A 25,782-nucleotide genomic window follows, 5' to 3' on the forward strand; every position below is an offset into this window, starting at 1 on the left:
TTAGTGGCGTGAAAACCGCGGGAGAGGTAATTGAAGCTAAAGAACAGCTAAGCGGAGCTAAGCGATGCTAAACGGCGCTAAATGAAGCTAAGCGACTGATACTCAGTCCATCGTCGTGGAACAGTCCATTGTAGTGCATGTGTGGAGGGGGAGAGATAATATAAATGCAGCATTCAAATGGCTTTCTTTTTTGTTTTGTTTTTTGTTTGTTTGGTATGCTGACATAATTATACATGACGAATAGTTGGGAGTGCTGCTGGCTCCGGTGGCCCAAGCCGTTGCTCGTTGGGGCAAGGGCAGCTGGTTGGGGGCCCCCTACTGGTTGGGGGCCTAAAGCGATCGTCTACTTCGCCTGAATAGTCGATCCGCCTTTGGTTGTAGGGTCCTCTTCCGGTTCAGCAGGTGGCCTTTTCCCCATAAAAAAGCTGTCCAAAGACGTCACCACCAGCAGCACACAGCCAACAGCAGCTAAAGTTACTCTTTACTTTGACTGGCACTGGGCTGCTATATATGTGCAAACACCCTAGTAATTGCGGCCAACCACTAGATGGCGACCTATACAAATCTTTACTTGGAGTAGTTAGAGTAGACAGGGCTATTGATGTGCCTAGAGCCACAGGCAAGATTGCAGTCGGTAATTAATTATTTGTTTCTCTGCGGCCCGGTCCCAAATGCGCCACGGACCAGTACCGGTCCGCGGCTCGGTGGTTGGGGACCACTAACTTAGACTACTATTGTGCAAAATGTTCTTATTAGGGTTGTTCTGATCATGTTTTTTTGCTCCCGATCCGATCCCGATCGTTTTAGTTTGAGTATCTGCCGATCCCGATATTTCCCGATCCAATTGCCTTTTTTTTGCTCCCGATTCAATTCCAATCATTCCCGATAATTTTTCCAGATCATATACATTTTGGCAATGCATTAAGAAAAAAAATGAATAAAACTCGGACGAATATCTACCTGTACATTCAACATACAGTATATAAGTACTGTATTTGTTTATTATGACAATAAATCCTCAAGATGGCATTTACATTATTAACATTCTTTCTGTGAGAGGGATCCACGGATAGAAAGACTTGTAATTCTTAAAGGATAAGTGTGACTTTGTATATTGTGAATAAATATTGCCATCTAGTGTATTTGTTGAGCTTTCAGTAAATGATACTGTAGCCATTTAACTGTTCTGCCCAAATGCATGATGGGAAGTGCAACCATGACTGTGCGTAGTGATACCAATTGATATATCTTCTCTGCATTGGGAAACAAAATAGGGTGTTAAGAAAAAGATCAAATACTACCTTTATTCCCCACATTGCTTCCCACGATATTTCTAATCGTAGGGAGAGAGATTGTAAGGCTTTAGCCAATTACAAAAAGGCTCCAAAGGCTGCCAAAATTCACTCTACTCAATTACGCTGCCTTTTACTTCTATATATAGGTAAAACAGCGCCATTACAGATTTAACGCGACAATGCGTGAGTGGGTCGTGCAGTGCATGTGTTAATTGCGTTAAATATTTTAACGTGATAAAACATTTTTTGAAAATAATTACCGCCGTTAACGGGATAAATTTGATAACCCTACCTTAAGCCTAAACTAAAGACTCTGGATGAGTGTAACATATTATGTCTGTAACGTTAAATACAACTAGAAAACGATTTAATTTAAAAATACATATATATTAAAAAAAGGCATGTCCGATATTTTTTTGCTGATTCCGATACTTTGAAAATGACGTGATTTTTTTTTTCTTTTTTTTTCGGTTCCATGTCTTTCTTTCATGCAATTTACCAGGACAAATCCAATGATGATGACAGTTGTAGGTGCAACTCTGGGCCAATTCTCATGTCCAAGATGGTCATGACTATGAAAGTAGACACCAGCATTACTGGAGCTTGCTTTTGCACACTATTATAACCAACTATTTTCAATAGTTTTAATGGCTATTTGGACTTAGACCACTATTGCACCGGAAATGTGTTTTTCAATCTCAGTTCTTTTCTTTCCTTCCATGTAATTTTGATCACTCTAACCGGAATAAAACCAATGAAACCAGAAATGATGGCAGTTGTAAGTGCAACACTGGGCCATCATTCGCTGCAAGCTTCTCCAACTTAAAATGGAATGCATGTCCATCACCTTCAATGGCAGCCAATTAGTTGGGAAATAAAATAAATCAGTTGAACTAAATGAGAAAAGTTAGGCATCTTCCTTTTCCACCCTCCTAAACCTGAAAACGATTTAACTCCACTGCGGCGAATAAACAAAACGCGCCTCCCAGGCTGCTCAAATAATGGGGGGGGATGAGCGAGTGCCCACATAGTCTGTGGAGTGGGGCGCTAAAAACAAGCCAGGCTTGAAATTGATTGTTCATCAAAGTCTGCCCAATCGTGTGGAACATCATCATCATCTTTTCTTCTTTTATTTTGTAACTCAAACGCCAAAAAGAAGCCCAGTCATGGTCGCACAATGGCCACAGGGGTGTGTTTTCTTCACTGCTGGTCCTCCGAGACCACCGTACTTTTGCACAAGGGTGTGTGTGTGTGTGCATGTGTGTATGTCTACCATAAAACAACATGTCAAGTTGTGTTTGCGGGGGTGGTAAAAAAAAAAAAAAAGAGCCTACGGTCTTCCTGGGTGAGTGATAAGGGTTCGATAAAAAGAATGGGTAAACGTACAATGAACAAAATATGATGACATATACTGTACATATAAATATGTATATACTTGCATGTTTATGTTAAACATATTTTATATTATTATTCTACTATGAGAAAGTACAGTAAGATTGTTGGCAATTTGCAGCCAATTTTAGCTGAAAATTAATGGCATACTTTGTCATTAGTGACAATTTAATTTTTACGCATTTTTAGACATAGAAAGGACATCAGTCTGCCACCATGGTCAAATGAAGCAAAGCACTAGATCTTCTCAACCTCAATCCTGGCGTTAGCTTTCGCTAATTTTTCCTTTGATTCATCTTAATTTCTTTCCACCTCTCTTTTCCTCTCTCTTACTGTAAATATTTGTCCATGTTTTCTCTTGCTAGCCTAGATTTTAGCTCAGTAGTGAGCACGCTCGACAGCCACTGTGACAGGATGAGTTCAAGGGGAGGTGGGGAATCAGACAGGTTACATGTGTACAGGTAGTCCTCGGGTTACGAGTACGACGTACCCGACTTATGTGATTTGGACTTTACGATGCCCGAGTTGTATCCAGTCGTTTTTGGGGCATTTTTAGTTGCGTAAACAGTATCTTATACCTCACAGTATCTTTTTTTTTTTTTTTTTTTCTATGAAGAAAGTCGCGCAGCTGAGTGAGGGAGAGAGGGAAAGATGACAGCTTAGCTTGCTGTCTAGCTAGGATTTAGCATCAATGTCTTGGCAAGGACAGTACAATGACGTATACATAGACTTCACAATCAGTTGACAGGAAACGGGGTGTGGGGCCGCTCCGTAGGGGGCCTTTTTTCAAAAACTTAAAACTTAAATATTTTTAAAACCAAAGCCACTAGCGACCTCAATCCAAAACAGGCACCTCCCTTAGGCATATACTTGAGTCTCCATGAGCAGCGGCATCGAAAAATTCAGTCGTTCCCAATAAAATCCCGATTATTATTTTTTTATGTAAGTATAACAAAACTTGGCTAGCGACTTAATTTTTGTTTTATTTAGTGCAATTTTGACATATTTTCAACAGCTAATAAATCACTCAGTTTTTACATCATTAAAACTGATGAAAGCATGCAGAATCAGAATTTATTCAACAAAAGCTAATTTTGCATTTTACTATATACAATCACAACGTATTTAGGTTGAATTCCGATTTCACTATCACGTCTTGCCGGCTATCGGCTGTCGTTTTTAGATTGGAATGTTACATAAAATAAAACATATAAGCCGAATTTTTTGTTTTTGTTTTTTGCACAGACGCAGAACTGTCTAAATTTCTAGGGGTTTTTTGCCCAAAAAAATCAGCAGTTGGACGAAAAACACCTGATTATTTTAATGGAAAGTTACGCTATTGTGCATGGATACAAAATCCAACATGGCGGCCATCACGAAACAAAGAGCTTTTTTAAGTTGAAAATTCCTGTAATAAATGCGTAAATCCCGGAATTTCTATAGATATGAACATAAAACAGTCTAGATTCTTGGTTAAAAGCAAAAAAACAGGCAGTTATCATTCATATTACATTAATATTTCAAGCTAAAGTTACGCTAATTTTTTCCATTCATTTTATTTTTTTCACAATGTTTCAAAGTGCATGTATAATGCTGTTTTGTATAATATTTACCTTGAATCCTCGACCAAATCACTGTTGAGACACTCCTGCCTGCTTGTATGCACTAAAACTTTGGTCCTGTTTCCACCTAAATCCGGCATTAGAACACAGCGTGTTTGAGTTTATCGCAATGAAAGATTCCACGAAGCTCTGCCTGGCGTAATGTCTCTAGGAACTGTCTCGTCAAGTGATTAAGAAGTCTATTGACATATAATACATGTTTTTGGTCAGTTATTTTGAGATTTAGGGGGTATTTAGGGTTACTGTAATTTTTTACTATAAGCCGCTACTTTTCTTCTTCATTTTGAATCCTGCGGCTAATAGTCCAGTGCGGCTTATTTGTTGATTTATTTTGGTTTACAGGTAACACTTTATTTGACAGTGGCGACCTTCATAATTATGACATGACACTATCATGGGAATTACTGAATGTTTATGTCATTAGGTGTAATCCAATAAATTATGTTACTAACTCCCTTTATGTTCAGCTTGGATGTTTTACATCCATTCAAAAGCGACATAATTTGCCGGATAACACAGAATGACATCTGTTATGAGAATTCATTAATGCTCATGACAGTGTCATATCATGATTATGATTGTCTAATGACAGTCTTATGGTGCCACTGTCAAATAACGTGTTACCAAATACCATAGCGAGCAATTAATGAAACAATCAGAACAGTAACTGAAGAAATAATTACCACAGAAGATGAATTTTGATTGTTTTTAACATCTGTAGTGCTGCAATGCATGCTAGGAGGCATGTTGGACAACAACAGTGGCAGCAGAGGTTGACTGTCTCCTCCAAGGGAGCAGTGAAGGCCAAATGAAGCTTCTTGAAGCAATGAAGTCAATTGGTTCAAAGCTTCGGAGTGCTTCATTTGGTCTTATGACAGTTGTAGGAGCCTATATAATGGTTTAGTTAATAATGCATGTTCATGGTGATTTGATTTCATGTGGAACCAGTTCGTGACGTCACATTGTACGATATATATGCGGAAGTGGCTGCGTGTGTGAGGAGCTGCGCGAAGGCAGAAGCCAGGAGAGCTGCACAATTTTTTGACCTCTCTCGATAATTTTCTATATTTGTGGATTTAACATTCAAAGGGGATAATTTTTTGTTTTCCAATTCTCTCATTTGCTCTTTTGTTTGCGTTTGGATTACGTTTTGTTGGAATTAAAGGAATGAACTACACGAGCAGTGGGAGTGTTTTTTTTTTGGGCCGCTGTCCAGCGTGCGTGTGAAGAAGACGGATAAAGAGAGTGTAGAGATTGGGGCTTTTTACATTTGAACTACCTACAACAGTCATATGATGCCCCTGTCAAACAGTGTTACTGGTTAATGTCTTCTGATGTAAATATCCCATAATACAGTGAGGACGGCCGTGGCTTATAGTCCAGTGTGGCTTATCTATGAACAAATTCAGTTTTCGTGCCAAATTTGGTGTGTGGCGGCGTATAGTCAGGTGCTCCTTATAATGCACAAATTACAGTAATTCCGACTTGTATGCAAATTCTGGTTACATCGCTAGTGTAGGAACAGAACTCGTAACTCGTAGTTCGTAACTACTTGTACATGCTTAGCGCAAACCCCATCACATATTAATACTCCTTACACACAATCTTATAATGATTGCCACTGACATCTACTGTAGTGGATGTGCAATTACACTTTATTCTTATACGTAAAAATGGTTTTCTGGGGTCACACCCCTTCCAAAGCTTCATTAATACATCAATAATGAGAAGGATTACGTCAATGCAGGCAAACTGTTTGATTGTTTCTCATTATAACTAGGTAGGTACACGGACTGATGGACCGACCGATCAATTGATCAATTGATTTCGACTGTCCCTGAAGGCAAGACAAAGCATTTTACCGACACTTCACTTATGGAAAAATGTCAAGTCATTACTTCCCTGAACTCAACACGTGACTTAAATAGATAGAATGGACAATAGTCATTTAAGTTCTTCAACGATTATTTGAAGACAATTGCTCATTTGCGAGCTGTTATTTCAGAATGTCCCCGAAGTCAACACAAAGCTTTTTCCTGTTGGGGACTGTTTCAAATTGACTTGAATTTATTTATTCATCTTTGTTGCTTTGTTTGCTGTTTCTGATTGTGTATCATATTGCCTCTGCAAAGCCCTTTGATACAACAATTTTGTGATCTAGGGCTATACAAATAAAATTGAACTGAATTGAAATTATAGACTTGATTTCCATTAGTTGCCAATTGATAGTGCTAGACATAGGCGGAGTTTGACTTTTTGGGCGGGGGGGGGGGGCACAACATGTTGATGACCCCGAAACGCAGTGTCAGCAATAAAATTAACTTACAAGAATATTTATAATAATAATTTGACAATTAGCGTTTTTTGTTTCCCATCATTTTTGAGGGGAATTCTAAATCAGGCTGCTTAGGCAATGCTTTTCGCCAAGATCGTCAACCTATGAATATAGTACGCCCGCCGGTGTCGTGCCAATGTAGTTACCCCAGTCAAAAATTGTATCCCCTGGGCGGAAGAGGTAGATTTGTGTCTTTATTATTCAATCCCAAAAAAGTTGCTTCAATTAAAAAAAAAAAGTTGCTTCAATCAAAATATATATTTTCAATTAAAAAAAGTCGCTTCAATCAAAAAAAAAAAAAAAAAAAAATGTGTTTGAATGCAAAAATAAATTTGAAACTCAAAAGAATGCATGTGAAAGCTATTTTTCCTTGATTGAATTTTGGGGGGATTGAAGCAACTTTTTTGATTGAAGTAATTACGTAATTAGTAAGTAGGTCTTTGTCTTATTCAATCAAAAAATAAGTTGCTTCAAAAAATATATATTTTCAAAAAGAAAAACACTTTAATAAAAAAAAAGAACAATTTCAATCATAGAAAACATTTTTGAATGCGAAAAAAATATTTGAGATTGAAAATATTGCATTTGAACACTTAATTTTTCATTGAAAAAGTTTTATTTGATTGAAGCAATCCTTTTTGTTTGGGCTATATTATGGGTAGGACATTTATGCCTAAATAAAAAAAAAAAAATTTTCAATCAAAGAAAAAAATCATTTCAAAAATGAAATTGCCCTCCCCTATTTTTTTTCTTCTTTTTTTTTTGGAAAATTATATGCAAAGCAAATAACCATCTAAGGTGCTATTCACATGATCTGTTCAAAAAAAAATGTTGACGCCATTATAAAAATATTTTGTTCATTTCATTCACTTTTGTTGCAGTTTTATTGCTTTAGAACTTTTATATGTATAGGAAAGTTAATTTTATGCAATGACACTTTTCAGCCACCGGGGGGGCTGCCCCCCTTAAAATCCGCTTATGGCTATAGACGTCCAATCCATTTCGACCCCAGTCAAATTGGATTGGACGTCTAACACTGTCAATGGCAGTGAATGAGTTAATCACAACATGTTAAACCATACTAAATGTAGAAAATCAACACAATTTGCCTGATAAAATCAACATATGACAGTTTTCCTTCTTCCATTGAAGAAAAAACACCTTTGCAACCGAACCGCCTCTATTTGGACACTTGGGGAAAAAACCAATAGTGTCACCACAGATGCATTCACAAGCACGCTTGCTGTTATTGTGCGCTTCATATTTGCATTGCGTCTCGCAGGTGCAATTTGGCAATCGAAGCCTCCGGTGCATTCATAATGGAGGGAAAAACAGGCAGGGGAGGGAGGCGGAGAAAAAGAAACCAAAGGCCCTTGTTGCACATAAAACGCACAAACGCCACTCAAATGGAGGAAATTTCATTGGATATTTTTTTTGCGGTGAATCAGTGCAAAAGCGCCCAATGGAAGCTTGTCACGACCCGCAGTTTAGATACGCACAAATGCGCGCGCGCGCACTCGTGGAAGGGGGGGGAAACGTGTTAATTGTTGCGTGGATCCCAACACGCCCTCGCGACTATTACAGTTTAGATTTTTGTCCGTTTTTTCCGAAAATCGGGTCTTTTTCCACGTACGTGAAGTACTCACCGCGCCTTTTCCGTCTTCGTTGGATGAGGATGAGGAAAGGGAGGAAGGAGGAGGCTGTTGCTGTGGTGGTGGTGGTGATGATGATGATGATGATGCTGAGACGAGCCCACGCCTACGTGCAGTCATTATGAGGTCCACCCCCACCCCTCCGCCCCCTTTAGGAGCCCCCAATACACGCACACACACAGTTGCATAGTGGCGAATAAGTAAAAATAATTAATGCATTAGTATTTTACTGCCACATTAGTCTATAGGTTTGTACTTTTAATGTACAGGAAGTGAATTGGTCTTTTTACATAAGTAATCATATTTTTACAAGAGTTGTTCGAGTACTTTTGACACCTGTCTATAGAGACATACAGCCAGTTGAGTGATATAATTGGTTAAGTCTTGTCCAGTTTCCATGGCGACCATTCTCACATTTAGTGGTAAAAAAAAAAAAATCTTCACAGGAAATTTTAACTCATTTCGTGTATCAAGGTGATAAGTTAAGAGTTTTTATCGCGTTATTATCATTATGTCTTTGGTACCGTTTGTATGTTTATGTACAAGATAACTGAAGAATGAATAAAGGGATTTCCAATAGCGCAGCATGTTTGTAATAAGAAAATGATAAGATTTAATTTGGGGTAATGAGGTCAAAGGTCAAATTTTGTATTAGCCTATTTTACTCAAACATGATGAGAAAGGGTTCAAAGATCAGAAATATACTACACATATTTTGTGAATACTAAGGACTGCAGCTATCGATTATTTTAGTAGTATTCCATACGCGGAGAATAAGGGGGGCCCAGGGGACAACCCCCCCCCAGTGGCCGAAATTGTCATTGCATGTAATTGACTTTCCAATATATGAATTTTAACTTAAGACTTTGCCGGTAAAATGTTGTCTAAAAAAGTTGTAAAACATTAAAACAAACAACAAAAATGAATGAAATGAAAAAAAATTTTTTTTTTTTTTTTTTTATAATGGGTCAAAATTAATTTTAGAACAAATCACATGACTAGCACAGTGGGACTTAACCTTGCTAAAAGTACCGAACCCCACGAGTTTCACTGGTGCATTCACCGAACCCTTCAGAATTTCATAATAAAGCCATTGTTTTTTTGTTTTTTTACAAATTCAAAACCTAGCAAGCTAACATCTAAACGAATTCCTGTTCAAATTTCTTCCATATTTCAAATTTACCACAAATAATTTGGCCTTTTGCTCTAGATTTTCACGTTGGTAAATGAAATCAAACCAATTTCATTTCACACTGTTCATGTTTTTGTTGTTGTTTTCATGTCATTCATTACGTAAAATGAGTTTTTTTTTATCTAATTATCTACGCATTTCACGGTCTGTAGGTTGGTTATACTTCCTCATACCAAGTGCCACTCAACCTTCCACTGAGCAAACAGATTTCTCCTCATCAAATAGAGGGCTAGCAGTTGAAAGAAATATAATAAAGCCTGTAAATTGAGGGCAAACCAGTCCAAAACCTGGTCTAAAAACACCACCTTGCCTAGATTTAGTCAGCATACAAAACAGGGCTCTGCCTTTCTTAACCTTCACCGAACCCTTGAAGCTTACTCACCGAACCCCAGTTACGAACCACTTGACTAGCACCTGAGAGACGGTCATTTCTTGGCTAAGCCAAAACCACCTGAGGAAAGAGGAAACAAGACGGATTACGTAGGTTTTTTTTTTTTTCTAAACTAAGCTTTTAAAAGCGACAACAACTACTGAACGAGAACCAAGGATTAAAGATGTGGACAATGAAACTGCGGAGAACACCGTTAAAATGGTAAGCGGAGTTTCAGTTTGTCCACTATAGATGCTAATTATATAACAGAGCCACAACTGGGGTACCATATTCAAAGGTGTGAGTGACTGGAAAAACTTGGCATATCTCCGCAGAATGCAAAAATCGGCGTCTACTTCTCGACAGAAAAATGCACATGCACGCACACATAACTGGGGTGCCTGTATTTCTGGGCTAAGCAACTAACCGAGCATATACGTACAGTGGGGTAAATAAGTACTTAGTCAACCACCAACTGTGCAAGTTCTCCTACTTGAAAAGATTAGAAAGGCCTGTAATTGTCAACATGGGTAAACCTCAACCATGAGAGACAGAATGTGGAAAAAAACAACAGAAAATCACATTGTTTGATTTTTAAAGAATTTCTTTCCAAATTAGAGTGGAAAATAAGTATTTGGTCACCTACAAACAAGCAAGATTTCTGGCTGTCAAAGAGGTCTAACTTCTTCTAACGAGGTTCCACTCGTTTCCGGTATTAATGGCACCTGTTTTAACTCATTATCGGTATAAAAGACACCTGTCCACGACCTCAGTCAGTCACACTCCAAACTCCACTATGGCCAAGACCAAAGAGCTGTCGAAGGACACCAGAGACAACATTGTAGACCTGCACCAAGCTGGGAAGACTGAATCTGCAATAGGTAAAACACTTGGTGTAAAGATATCAACTGTGGGAGCAATTATTAGAAAATGGAAGACATACAAGACCACTGATAATCTCCCTCGAGCTGGGGCTCCATGCAAGATCTCACCCTGTGGTGTCTAAATGATATCAAGAACGGTGAGCAAAAATCCCAGAACCACACGGGGGGACCTAGTGAATGACCTACAGAGAGCTGGGACCACAGTAACAAAGGCTACTATCAGTAACACAATGCGCCGCTAGGGACTCAAATCCTGCACTGTCAGACGTGTCCCTCTGCTGAAGAAAGTACACGTCCAGGCCCGTCTGCGGTTCGCTAGAGAGCATTTTGATGATCCAGAAGAGGACTGGGAGAATGTGTTATGGTCAGATGAAACCAAAATGTAACATTTTGATAGAAACACAGGTTCTCGTGTTTGGAGGAGAAAGAATACTCAACTGCATCCGAAGAACACCATACCCACTGTGAAGCATGGGGTGGAAACATTATGCTTTGGGGGTGTTTTTCTGCAAAGGGACCAGAATGACTGATCTGTGTAAAGGAAAGAATGAATGGGGCCATGTATCGAGAGAAGGGCATTGAAGATGAGACGTGGCTGGGTCTTTCAGCATGACAATGATCCCAAACACACAGCAGGGGAAACAAAGGAGTGGCTTCGTAAGAAGCATTTCAAGGTCCTGGAGTGGCTTAGCCAGTCTCCAGATCCCAAACCCATAGAAAATCTGTAAAGGGAGTTGAAAGTCCGGGTTGCCCAACGACAGCCCCAAAAAAATCACTGCTCTAAAGAATACTGAATTGCGTCCGAAGAACACCATACCCACTGTGAAGCATGGGGGTGGAAACATTATGCTTTGGGGCTGTTTTTCTGCAAAGGGACCAGGACGACTAAAGGAAGTGTGTAAAGGAAAGAATGAATGGGGCCATGTATCGAGAAATTTTGAGTGAAAATCTCCATTTGCAAGGGCATTGAAGATGAGACGTTGCTGGGTCTTTCAGCATGACAGTGATCCCAAACACACAGCCAGGGCAACAATGGAGTCGCTTCGTAAGAAGCATTTCAAGGTCCTGGAGTGGTTTAGCCAGTCTCCAGATCTCAAACCCATAGAAAATCTGTAAAGGGAGTTGAAAGTCCGGGTTGCACAACGACAGCCCCAAAAAAAATCACTGCTCTAGAGGAGATCTGCATGGAGGAATGGGCCAAAATACCAGCAACAGTGTGTGAAAAGCTTGTGACGAGTTACAGAAAACGTTTGGCCTCCGTTATTGCCAACAGAGGGTACATGACAAAGTATTGAGATGAACTTAAACTGAATTATGAATACATAAAAAAAAACATTGGCTCAAACAAAAACGTATCTTATGTTGGTCCCACCAGGGAGCAGCTGGATTCAGACATGTTAAATGAGTTGTCATGTTCACTGTTGCCACTAGAGGGCAGTGTATCCACCCATATAGATACAACTAAATGCAAACACTTTCAAAACAAACCATGACAAGGCCACTATAATTAAGCAGCAAAATTTGAATCAAAGCTTTTTTTTTTCTAATCAAATGACCCGAGTTAATCTATTAATCGTTGCAGCACTAGTGAATACATATACCTGAACTGGAAATGGAACGGATATCCATCGCCGTCAGTGGCACTGAAACACGATCACACTTCCAGTCATCCTAATTAAAATGGATTGGACTTCATGTAGTCAAGGTTTTATTCAACAGCGGTCTTTCATCTGTACAGTGACCCACCCAAGATACAAAGCTATTAAAATAAATCAACCTTACAAATGTCAAATGAATTTTTTTCATTAAAAAATGAGGAGGGGAAAAAAGGAAGGGTGAAAAAAAAATGGAATATTAAGGCGGCATGGGCGCCCTTATGGGAACCCGAGGTGGCACGATAGGCGGTCTCGGCGGCATGGGGGGCGCTCGCTGGAAGCCGAAGGGAGGCGGACGCGGTGGGGCGGCGCCGTATCCTGGAGGGGGCATGGGAGGCGGCGGTCCTCTCATACCAGGCGGCACAGGGTGACCTAAGGGAAGGAGACGGTGTGACAAGGTGTGAGAAAAAGTGACATATGGAGGAGGCAGAGTCTCATGATAACAAGTTTTAGTAGGCGATATATTGTCTCAAATTATTGCTGATGTGATATTATTTTCATTTTTTTAACCAATTCAACCACTAATGTATTGACAATACATCCTAATAAACCACCCATTCAAATGCAATAATTTTTTATTGTTAAAAAACACACACAACACATAACGAGTCATTTGAAAGCTAGCTAAGTGCAGAATATGAAACGGGTGAGAAACCTAAAGCTGTTTTTGTTCTCTGTCAATTAGAGCCCATCAAAAGTGTTTCCAGTATAAATGCCAATCAGAGTTTTCATAATGGGTGTCATTTTAAAGCTATTCTTAATGTAGAATCTGAAGTATGTGAGAAACTCCAGACATAGACTTCATAATTATATTGACGGGACAGATTCCCCAGACACTGCGCCACACCTTCAAGTAGGGGGCTGTCCTACACTCTGCTTCAGTCGTTCGAAGTCGGTCGCAGTTATTCTCAAAACACAAGCAGGGATCCAGTGCCGGATTTAGGTTGAAAAAGTATGAAAGCTGTACCGCATACAAACAGAAAGGATTGTCTCAGGAGTGATTTGTTTGAGGATTCAAGGTAATTATCATAATTTTCGTACCATGTATGCATTTTGAAACGTTGTGATAAAAAAAAAAAAATCAATGGGAGACATTCGTCACTACGGCAGTGTTTTTCAACCGGTGTGCCATGGCACACTAACGTCAGGTGTGCCACGAGAAATTATCCAATTTTTATTTTTATTTTTGTATTTTTGTTTTTTTTACGTCGTCGGGCGGAGTTGCAGTAGGAAAAGGAGGAGGTAGAAAACCGCAGTCGTGTGCAGATGAACGAGGTATTGCTCTTGTCGCGTTCAATAACTGCTCTAATTTCTAACCATCAGCTACCTTGCTGTCCGCGACAATGTGGACCCTAGGACGTCTACTGTACATCATTTGATTAGACTCGTCAAGAGTCAATATTCACGAAAGTGTCCTTTCCATTTTATCCATATTTGACAACAGTCAATTCTCCCGCTGTGTTTTATTCCAACACATTGTCATGGGCAGCAAGGTGGCTGACGGCTGAAAATCGGAGCAGTTCCTGAATGCGACACGGGGAGCTATCCTAAACGTCATTCCCAAACGAAACACCCGTCGCTTAAAAACGAGTCGATGGACTATTTTTTTGCCTTTTTGAAAACACAGAGAAACAGGCAACTTTTGGATAAAAGCTACATAGGTAAATGAGAAAGCCCCCAAAGCCAGGTACCTTGTTGCTAAACTTGTTGCTAAATCCACAAGTCCCCCACTTTGGCAGAGACCTTAATACTACCTGCCTGGAAAGCTATAGTCAGCAAGCTGCTCAGCCCTAATGCGGTTAAAGACATTGCTAAAGTCCACCTGTCTGATAATTCTGTGCTTTTCAAGCCTGACTGCTATAAAAAATAAAAACAGAGACTGAGAGCTGTTGATGAAGATTCCTGCCAGCATATCAGCTTTGGTTTCATCTAAACAGGCTCAAGTTTCACACTGAGTAAGTATAAATATTGAAAAACTATTTTATGAATGAATATACTGTACAGAAAGTAATTTTGGAACATTTTTGGTTTGTGATGTGCCGCGAGATTTTTTCCAATGTAAAAATGTGTCGTGACCCAGAAAAGGTTGAAAAGCACTGCGCTACGGCATTGGCGTCATAGTTCGCAATATTTATGTAAAATAAATGCTAACTGCACGTTTTTTTTTTTTTTTGCTTTAAACCAAGAATTGAGACAGTTTTACATCCATATCGATAAAGAATTCGGGGATTTAAACATTTATTCACAAGAATTTTCAACGAAAAAGCTCTTTGTTTTCATAAGGCGGCCGCTACATTTGCTTACTGACTAGCATCATAGTTCACAATATTTACGTAAAATACATGCTAACTGCACTTTTTTTTTTGCTTTAAACCAAGAATCGAGACTGTTTTACGTCCGTATCGATATAGAATTCAGGGATTTAAGCATTTATTCACAAGAATTTTCAACAGAAAAATCTTTGTTTTCATAAGGCGGCCGCTACATTTGATTACTGACTATCATCATAGTCCGCGTCCCGGTCCTGTCAATATATAATGAAGTCTATGCTCCAGAAATCTACATGTATGAGCCATAGTGTCTATTGGTGTTGATTTTGATCATGGTAAACTATTTCTTTTGTTTAGGAGCCTGGTTATTTTCCTTTGCTTAGGCCATGTCCACACGTAGCAGGGTATTTGGCAAAAAGAAGATATTTTTCTACAGTTTGACCTATCATCCACACGCGCACGCAGATTTAAACTAGGGTTCTTAAAAACAACGGAGAAGGTGAAGATTTGCGAATTCTGCTTTTGTGGCTCCATCATGTGGGCACTGACAACCGAAGATTTACGTCACTGGCTGCGACAAATTTTGTCCTCACGTCACACGAGACCAATTTTTACATTTGGAGTACATCAAGTAGGCGCTTTTTTGCTTCCATTTTTTTTTTTTTTTACAAATTCTTGCTGTGCTACTTATTGAATAATGGGTATTTTGGACAATTATTTTATTGTTTTGAATGTACTTAAAAATGAATGAAAGCGGTTGGCTGTGGAAGTTTTATTTTCTCTACACAAACGTCCAGGTGTGGACGCAATTATTTTTCCCCGACGTATTAGGGCAGAATCCTCGTTTTAAAAAAACCCTGCTACGTGTGGACATGGCCTTAGTATTTGACTGTCTACTTGGGTTTCTAATTGGTAGGTGTGGGCGTGGTTTTAGGTAATCAGCCTTTGACACATTTCAGCAGTTATGCCTACTTCAAACTGGGCTGTCAGAAGGAGCCAAGTCAGTTGGACATACAGAGCGAGGGTGTTAGCTGGCTCAAGGCATATTTTCTGTTGACCGTTGTTTCATTACTGTACGTTATTGTTTAGTTCTGTTTATTTGATTTCGAAACCACAAGTAGTATTGTTTGAATTTTGAGTTAGAATAAACACCTTAAACTTTACATTCAGTTTATGTTGAATGATTGATGATCAAGAAACCCAGAGCCTTCTAAGCCTCTCGGTGGCTATTTCTCAAAAAAATAGTCCCCACACTACATTTTACATGTTGAACATGACGTGCTTTTATTTTGAAAGGTTTACCGAAGTTACGCTCGCTAAGCCGCTAACTGTAAGCTTTACATTCAAAGGGAAAAAGTGCACTTCTCTTTTTGTCATGCAGGTGTTCTTTTTCTGCATTTTTTGCAAATGCTGTAAACTAGCGAATTTTCACGTTTGATGTGTCACCTTTTAACCTTTTTGCGCTTTGGAGAAGATTTTTATAGCGGGCTAAAGTGGTTAGTACATTCTTTTCTCCATTAGTCTCAATGTAGCAATGCAAACATTTTACAATGTTTAATATAGATATTAAAGATGTCCCGATCGATCGGGTCTGATCACGTCATTTTCAAAGTATCGGAATCGGCAAAAAAATGTCGGACATGCCTTTTTTGAATTTTCTTTTTTTTTTTTTTTTTAAATTAAATCGTTTTCTAATTGTATTTAACGTTACAGACAAAATGCCTTACACTTATCCAGAGGCTTTAGTTTTGGCTTAAAGTAGGGCTATCAAATGTATCGCATTAATGGCGGTAATTAATTTTTAAAAAATGAATTACGTTAAAATATATAACGCAATTAACGCATGCGCTGCACGACTCACTCACGCATTGTCGTGTTCAATCTATAATGGCGCCGTTTTACCTGTATATAGAGCTAAAAGGCAGCGTAAAATGAGTAGAGTGAATTTTGGCAGTCTTTGGAGCCTTTTTTAAGTTGGTTAAAGCCTTAAAATCCCTCTCTTAACAATTAGAAATATCGTGGGAAGCAATGTGGGGAAGTAAGGTAGTAGTTGATCTTTTTCTTATCACCCAATGTTATTTCTCAACGCAGAGAAGATATATCAATTGGTGCCACTACACACAGTCATGGTTCCACTTCCTATCATGCATTTGGGCAGAACAGTTAAATGGCTAGAGTATCATTTACTGAAAGCTCAACAAATACACTAGTGGCAATATTTAGTCACAATATACAAAGTCACATTTATCCTTTAAGAATTACTTTCTATCCGTGGATCCTTCTCACAGAAAGAATTTTAATAATGTAAATGCCATCTTGAGGATTTATTGTCATAATAAACAAATACAGTACTTATGTACTGTATGGTGAATGTATATATTCGTCCGAGTTTTATTCATTTTTTTTTCTTAATGCATTGCCAAAATGCATATGATCGGGAAAAATTATCGGGAATGATTGGAATTGAATCGGGAGCAAAAAAAAAAACAATCGGATCGGGAAATATCGGGATCGGCAGATACTCAAACTAAAACGATCGGGATCGGATCGGGAGCAAAAAAACATGATCGGAACAACCCTAATAGATATGTTTACTTTGTATTTCTGAACTTTAATTTTACGGCATGTTGATGACCTATAAACATCTGTGAAAGGAACTGGTGTCTCCTATGCAATCAACACGCACATGTGCCAAGTGCACGCAACACACGCACACATGATAGGGGTGTGCCATTTTAGGCACCCCACGATTCAATTCGATTACGATTCAGGGTGCTACGATCAGATTACTAAACGATGATCGCGGTATTGACGATGATCGTGATTATCACGATTATCGATGCATCGTACATTACTACTTAATACAGTAGCCAAACAAATTTATGTCCATTATTTATTTAAAATATCCTAATGATTCAACAGGAAAGATGGAAACATGCCCATACAACAAAAAGCTGCCCTTAAACTGCTTTTTTATCTATTTGTTTTGCAAGAAAGTGCAAAAACATTAACCATTTTAAAGGGAGTACTTATTTCTCTCAACAATACAATAACATTTACACAGGTGGAATGAATTCCACATTTTCTGGAAGCAAAGTGTCTTTAGAAATAAGACTTCTTTTAACCAATATACTGTGTTTTCACAAAATTCTGTACTATTTCGCATGTTTGTAGTGTTACAGCTGTACTTAATCGTGGTTTTACACGTTCTGCATATGATATACACGTTAGCGAATTAGCTAATTAGCTTAGCGCTCAACGCTAACTATTAGCATCTCAAAAACAACAACAATAAAGGCTAACCAGTACAGGAGGGTTCGTGTACTCACCTCTTTTAGATGCACACGGGTCTTAGAAACACACTAAGGACATTTTTCAATTGAAATGCCTTAAAACTACTGCTGAAAATCTAAATGACAAGGAGCAACGAACTATCTCTCTTCCCCTCTTGCTCTAAAAAAAATAACTTGCGCACAAAAGCGCGACAACCGGGTTGCGCTTCTATACCTACCTCTCTCATACACAAATTTATTTTCCAGTCTTTTAAAAAGGAGTAAGCCTCTCTCTCAGTAACCAGCAGCATCCATCATAACGTGCTCACGCCTTTTAACAGTGCCCAGCGGCAGACGTGTCTTGAATTTCGTTCTGCTACGAGCAGCTGCCATAAAGTTATGAGGGAAAAACATCGTTTTTGAACCTTTATGAATCGTAATCGAATCGTCACGTGTCGAATCGCGATGATTGTAATAATCGATTTTTTGCAACTCTCGCAGGAAAATCGCAGCCGGGAAAATTACCGGCCTCATTTTCATTTACCTTGCGATTAAGTGACTTATTGCATATCGCGACATGTTTAGGCGGAGTTTTTTTTTGTTTTTTTTTTTTACATACCCATGGGCGGTCCATAAGGGGCTCGGTGTGGCATGCCCATAGGTGGTGGGGGCATGCCGGGAGGAAGCGGCGCCCGTGCTTGAGCGGAGCCCGGCGGGGCGGGAGGCGGGGGCACCATGCCGGGAGGTGCCGGAGGAGGCATGGGCATTTGAGGCAAGGCTGAGGGAGAAAAGAGGGGGAAAAATTGGGGGTCAAATTTGCATGGTCAAAAGCATGAGAATATTTCGACAGCACAGGTGTCAAACTCAAGGCCCCGGGGCTACATCTGGCCCACAACCCATTACTTTGTGCACCCTGCAAATGTGAATTTTTACTCGAACGGTAATAAGCACCATGCATGGCGCCAGGGAAGGGCGGCGGTCCTGGTGGGTGACCCGGCTGCGCTTGATGGGCGTGATGCATTGCCATGCTAGGCGGCATGGTCGGCATGGATCCTGGCGGCGGCATCGGGGGGAAGACCCCCGGCGGTGGCATCCCCATGGCCATTCCGGGACCCATGGACGTAAGCACAGGCGGCGGGATGGCCTGTGGGGGCGGCGCGTCGGCGAACAGTTGGTGGGGCCGGTCGGCCTGCGACAGCGGGTTCTGTGCGGCCAGCAGGCGCTCGGCGGCCGAGCCGTGCCGCTCGCCTTTGGAGTCCTTCTTAAAGGCGTAGGACACGGTGATCGGTCGGTTACACAAGTACTGGCCGTTCATGGCCTCAATGGCGGCGTCAGACGCGTCGAAGCTGGCAAAGTTGATGAAGGCGTAGCCTTTGGAGTTGCCCGTGTCGAGGTCGCGCATGATCTTGGGCGTTTGCAAGATGACCCCGAAAGCGCTGAAGGTGTCGTAGAGCAGCTTCTCATCAATCTCCGAGTCCAGGTTGCCGATGAAGATGTTGGCGCCCACGTCCAGGTTCTTGTTGTGCGCCGACGCCTTGTTGACACGGATAGGCTTGCCGTACAGTTTTATCATGTTCATAATTTTGATGGCATAGTCGGCGTCTTCTTCGCTGAGGAACTCCACAAAGCCGTAACCTAAAATAGAGGTTAAAGTCAACCAATGCAGCAGTGCCATGATTTAAAATTCAATGAATGTCAGTGCTTACCTTGATGTTGGCCCGTCACCCTGTCTTTGGGCATGTGTGTGTTGACGACAGGACCGGCCTGCAAAAAAAGTTCCCACAGTAATGGCTCGGACACCTTCTCATCCAAGCCGCCCACGTACACCGTGGCATCTGCAAAATTCAGAAGCACATCAAAATTCATTTAAAATCCTTGTATACTAGGGCTGAACGATATTGGAAAAAACTGATTTTGCGCTTTTTGGGGGGTTTGCGATATATTGTGGTATTAAAAGTAGAAGAATTTTCACTAGACTTGAATAGCTCTGTTTGGGAAAACATTGGTTGACTCACTATGACCATACTGTATTCATTAGACATGTGCTGATCTGTTCACATGATCGGAAATCGGGCTGATCGCACCATTTTTCAGACGATCGGAATCAGGTGGTAAGGGCTTTTTAGTTTAAAAAATATATTTGTTTTTGTGCTTCATGCTTAAAGAGCATACGACACGAGAAAAAAAGTCTTAAATGGCATTATTATGTGAATTAGAATCATATTTTGAGACGATTCGACTAAATACAACAATTTAGCAAAGCACAGATGACGAGAAATTAGTCTTTTAATCTGCCGGTTAGCCACGCCTACCATTATAGAGTTTTAGCGTCCCCAACAGGTGGATGACGTCAGCGGTAGACTGGGCTCATCGGTTTTACTATTCAGCCCATTGAGGGGGAATTATTCAGAACGCGGAAAACGCGACGAAGAGAGCCGCAAAATGTCATTGTTTCAGTCTATCTACTCCAATATTTTTACAGGATATTCTTTTTATCCAAGTATTTTCCCCAATTGCTAAATATATGGCATGGTCATGACAAATAACAGTCTTGTGCTGAATGGAATATGAAATAATAAAAATGCATTTATTCAGGACAACATGGCAAAATTACTCCATAATGGTCAAAACTGTCGACTTCACCTTTACTGTCGCACCTCCCGAACGATATTTTATGACACCTAAATCGGACATATGTAATTTCCCTTCCCCGGCTTCGGAGAATGTAAACAAACCAGAAGGCGTGACAGCTAGCCGACATGCGAACCCGAACCGAGTGATGTTTCAAAGTCTTCGAAGCGGAAAATCACACATAACTATCCTGGATTATTTGACATGACGACCCGGTTGTCGATTGTCTTCGCGGATCGGCAAACCGCCCGGCGGAGAGCAATTTACAGTTCGTTCCCCGGAGGAGGGTGGCTGGAGTTGTTGTGCAGCTAACGTGCTGCTGCTAATGAGCATTAGGAGAGCTTTTTACATGCCTATCAATGATCAAACATAAGTAGTCCTTCATTTAAAGGAAGTTTGTAGTGTTTACTTTGTAATCGCTGTATTCGTATTTGACATAATACAAAACAAGATGTTTACTCACTTCCTCGTAAGTCCAATGGTCCCACAGTAAATATCCACGGTGAATGGGAACCTTTTGAAACTCCAAAAAGGCGCATACGCCTCTCCCTCATACAGAATGATTTTTCTGCAGCCGTTTGGCTGGCGTGATGCGAAAAATAAACGTATTAATCCGCAAAATCAGCTGAATCCTTCGTCCTCATACACAACAGTACACTGTAGCGTGAAGAGGACATCTTCTACCGCACACGTCACAGCGCCCTCCTCCTCAATGCAAGACCGAAGCCGGAAGTCACTCATTTTCATGGTGCGTGATTCAAAAAACTAAATAAAAATAGCAATCGCTTCCACACACATCCAAGCAGCCCATATCATTCAGGGGCATAAAATACCGCGTGTATTATGAAATAAACATGCTTTTTCGTGTCACAGGCACTTTAAACAGCGCCACCCTCCCTCTTGCTAAGCAGTGCTGCCAAAGTGTCCAGTGCAGCTTGAGATTAGTATTTAAAGTTAACGATGATTGACAGGTTTGTTGCTTTGATCTGGCCAGAGAGGCCTCAGTAGCTCTACGATCAACAGCAAAAATGTGTTAATCATCGTTAAGATTGGTACACTGTTTGTGAGCAGCAACGCGAGCGTCAAGGCAAAAAAAAAAAAAAATTCTTTTTTTTTTCGATATCGAATTGGGACTCAGATTCTCAAAATCAGGTGACTCGGACTTGGGTGCAAAAATATGCGATCGGGACATCCCTAATATTTATAATATACTGAACCATTAAACCAGATTAAGGGGGTTTATCTATGAAACATGAAGATTGGTGTACATAAAAATTGCTGCTTTCATGAAAAGCAAAAGTCAGCAAGCTCAACTGCTATAAAATGCTAACTTTTTTTTTTTTTTTTTAACAATGCTCTTTACAAATCGTTCAAACACATATTCCCACAAAAAGACTGCCAAATATACCTTGAAACTAAATTACGAATGCATTAAAAAACATATTGGCTTAAACAAAAACTTATGTCGGTCTTAACAGGTATCAGCTGGATGTTAAATGAGTTATGTCATATTCACTGTTGCCACTAGAGGGCATTGTATCCACCCACATCAATAAAAGTAAATGATAACACTTTAAAAACATACCACTACAAAAGCCACTCTAATTAAACAAACTCTCAAAGCTGCAAAATTTGATTCGAAGCTTTTTTCCCAATCGAATTACTTGAATTTAGTGCTGCAATGATTAATCGATTAACTCGAGTATTCGGTTAAAAAAATTATTCGAATTAGATTTTGCTGCTTCAAGTATTCGTTTAATTAAGTGGTGTTGTAATGGTTTGTTTCGAAATTGTTTGCATTTAGATTTATGAATTTGGCCCTCTAGTCTGCCTAATTTCACATGGCTGAATCCATCTGCTCCCTGTTAAGACAAACATAAGCTAAGTTTTTGTTTGAGCTGGTGTTTTTTTTAATGCATTCGTAATTTAGTTTAAAGGTATATTTAGACTTTTTTTGTGGGAAGATGTGTTTGAACTATTTGTTAGCACAAACATAATGCAAATGATTGACATCATTTTAATATAAAACTGCCTCTGATAGGGGGTCAGCTTCACGGAAGTAGCATTAACACCAGCTTAGCCTGACTTATCATCAACTGTAGACAGTCTAAGATTGTCACCCAATTAAAAATAATTATCTAATTTATTTTTTGACTTTTTTTTTTGTAAGGTTTAAACAAAAGTTCAGTTTGTTTCCTTAAAAAAGTACTTAAGTGATTATTTAAGAAGGCGACTACATGAAATGCTATATCAGGTTTAAACATGTTTATTCTTAAACCTACTACAATTAAATACAGCAGAAATTATCCACACACAGAAAAAAAAAATCAACCAAAACAACATACTCAAATACTCATTGCCTGCCATTGACAACAATAGACATCCATTAAATATAAAGTGGGAGGACTGGCTGTCAATTCACACGTTTCAGATCCACTGACAGACCTCGACGTCCAATCCCTTATGACTCCCAGTAAATTGGATTAGACGTCTAACGCCGTCAACGGCAGCAAACAAAGGAAAACACTAGTGCAAAATTGTCCCTCTTTTACCGCCGTACTTCATTCACATAACTCTCTGTTAGCCAACTAGCCTGCTATGCTAACCCTATCCTGTAACCGGTATCTAATTGTTGTACACCAAAAATGTGCATTGGGGCCGTTTAAAAATTCCAACAAAAATCCCCAAACCCGCAAAATATAGTTTGATCGCATAAAAGTGAGGAATTATCAGCAAGCGGAACTGATCACTACGCTGTGGGCATGCTTGCTAGCCATAGAATAATCGCAAAAGTAGCAGCCGGAAGAGATCGAATTAAAGCATAAAAGGGCGTTAAAACTCCCAACATGTAAGAAAAGTTGAATTATTTGCACATCGGCAAAGCGTGATCGCATTACCTTGGTTTCTTTCCGAAATTGGTCCCGCTGCCATGTTGAATGAACAACGGTGGACTGGTATGCCGCTTAACGAAAGCCACGCCTCTTCCGGTTACGTACCCGGATGTAGTACGTTGTTCAAAATATAATTAAAATGTTTTGAATTTAAAAGACATTATTTGTTACAACAATCAACCCAGAGATAATAGGTTTAAAATATTTAATATTTTTTCATAATTCTTTATGCTAAATTTTTTTTCCCATACAAAAGTTTGCAAAGAAACCACCTATATTTGCATTTTTCCAGTCAGCAACACAGTCAACATAAGTTAGCAATTAAAAAAAAAAAAAGTAATGAACTGATAGGAATATATGATGCTTTTCTGGTTTTTTTCTGTATTACAGTATTTTTACCTGTTAAACTGTATACTGCAAATAGATTTTTTTGTATATGGCGGAAAACACAGACAAGGCTGAAAAAGCAGTTTTTGCCCTTGCACCCCTCTTTAAAATAAACTGCTGTAGTTTAAGCCAAAATAACTGTTGTGTTTGATAGACCAATACGTCTATATGCTGTCATTGCAGTTATATGGCGCATTAACCCCCTAAATTATTTTTAATTTGTCCGTTTTACCCTGGAGACCCCAGTTTACAGACACCGCGCGACCGCTTTTATTTCAACCAAGCCATAAAAAGAAGGTAAGTTATTTTATTTGTTATTCGAAATGTCTATCATATTTGTTTAGAAACATTAATTAATGTCTAATATTTAGTTTTTAAAAAAATGACTTTATAAAATTATTCACTCGCATATTTTAAACTTTCAAACAAATTACGTCACAATGAAAAAAATCGTGTCTGTAAATAGGTCACAGATCATTATTATCGCTTAATTGCATTTTTATTTTATTTTTTTTGTTACTGTCGCATTTTCCCTCAATATTTTAGATGATAAATAATCGATCTAAACAAAGAAAAATTGAAAACATTTAAAAGGGTAAATATATGAAAAAGAAAATCTCGACCACTCCTTGATGTCTGTGATTTCTGCATTGCGACACTTGTTATATTACCGTGTTTCACCAATAAAATCCCCAAAGAGTATATGGTGGAAAACACTCAGGTGACTTGTAGTTCCACTCTGAGACCCCCAATTTGGCCAAATTTCAAAATTGTACCATATGCATGTGTGATACATCATTGGAAAGCTTAAAATCTCAATTTTCTGGAGGAAGAAACAGGAGGGCAATTAAAAAATAAAAATAAATAAACAAACCCCTAAACCCTAAATTGAGGTGAGAGCATGAGAGAGCATAATTAAAAACACCATGATTTTCACGAGATATTATCGCATACTTACCTTGTTCCATCCAAAACCTTGCATTTCTCACCAAGTGTCAAGACACTGCTGTGAATGGCTACAGCCAGACTTTTGCGGGATTTTATGGGTGAAACACGGTAGTATAACAATAATCGCAAAGCAGAAATCACAGACATCAATGAGTGGTCGAGATTTTCTTTTTCAAATATTTACCCTTTTAAAAGATTTTTTCCCCAATGTTTCTTTGTATGGATCGATGATTTATCATGTAAAATATTGGGGAAAATGCGACAGTAATTAAAAAAAAAAATACAATTAAGCGATAGTTATGAGGTACATATCAGTGACCTATTCACAGACACTATTTTTTCATTGTGAGGTTGCGTGGTGTCTATAAATGGGGGTCTCCAGAGTAAAACGGAAACATTAAAAATAGTTCGGGGCTTAATGCGCCATGAAACTGCTACGGCAAAGACAAATTGTTCTATCAAACACAACAATTCTTTTGGCTTAAAATACAGCAGTTTATTTTCAAGAGGGGTGCAAGAGACGAAACTGCTTTTTGAGCCTTGCTTTATATATATTTAAAATTCTTCAATATTTATATTGTTTATTATTAATTTTTTTTAGCCCTCTTGACACACGGGTGATATGTCTCCTTGTTAGATTTCCAGCTGTTTATACATTTCAATTTTCACATACTAATACTGCACCTACTACAGACCATTTAATTTACTGGTTTGAATGAATCAATTGCTGTAAAACAGTTTTTTTTCTTATTTAACTTTTCTACACAATTCAATTATATTATATATAAATTTTAATTATAATAATTCCCAGTGTGTTTGCAAACAAACTTAACAGGTTAAAACATAAAAAAGAATGGATAATTATTACTAAGAATTACAAAATGCAGTATACTCAGCAGCTGTATACATAACAACACATGTGACATTTGTATACAAAGAATTCAAACAAAGTGACATCACATGTAAATGTGTATCATCATGTATTT

The 25,782-nt window shown here is 39.1% G+C and overlaps 2 protein-coding genes across 2 annotated transcripts in view; both read right to left on the reverse strand.

Annotated features, from left to right (window-relative positions):
* Positions 1 to 8,415, reverse strand: part of LOC130910767 (synaptic vesicle glycoprotein 2A-like) — a 34,964-nt gene extending 26,549 nt beyond the window's left edge. Inside the window, exon 1 of the mRNA XM_057828321.1 lies at positions 8,291 to 8,415. The gene's annotated coding sequence lies outside the window, so the exon portion shown is untranslated. The remainder of the gene's footprint in view (positions 1 to 8,290) is intronic.
* A 2,676-nt stretch (positions 8,416 to 11,091) lies between these two features.
* On the reverse strand, positions 11,092 to 23,557 carry sf3b4 (splicing factor 3b, subunit 4). The gene is made up of 5 exons (XM_057827182.1): positions 23,468 to 23,557; positions 19,646 to 19,774; positions 18,891 to 19,574; positions 18,559 to 18,717; positions 11,092 to 12,769 (listed from the first exon to the last, which is right to left on the reverse strand). The coding sequence occupies exons 1-5, from the start codon at positions 23,499 to 23,501 to the stop codon at positions 12,597 to 12,599; spliced, it is 1,179 nt and encodes a 392-aa protein (XP_057683165.1). The 5' UTR covers positions 23,502 to 23,557; the 3' UTR covers positions 11,092 to 12,596.
* Positions 23,558 to 25,782: the final 2,225 nt, after the last annotated feature.

Source organism: Corythoichthys intestinalis, chromosome 22, assembly GCF_030265065.1.
Source record: "Corythoichthys intestinalis isolate RoL2023-P3 chromosome 22, ASM3026506v1, whole genome shotgun sequence".
Classification (NCBI taxonomy): Eukaryota; Metazoa; Chordata; class Actinopteri; order Syngnathiformes; family Syngnathidae; genus Corythoichthys; species Corythoichthys intestinalis.

Coding starts and splice junctions, on each gene's coding strand:
- sf3b4 (XM_057827182.1), bottom strand. CDS start 23,501: ATGGCAGCGGGACCAATTTCGGAAAGAAACCAAG. Junction 18,718..18,890: donor CTTCCCTGGCGCCATGCATG/GTGCTTATTACC, acceptor TTTCTCCCTCAG/CCTTGCCTCAAATGCCCATG. Junction 12,770..18,558: donor CCCTTATGGACCGCCCATGG/GTATGTAAAAAA, acceptor TCCTTCCCTTAG/GTCACCCTGTGCCGCCTGGT.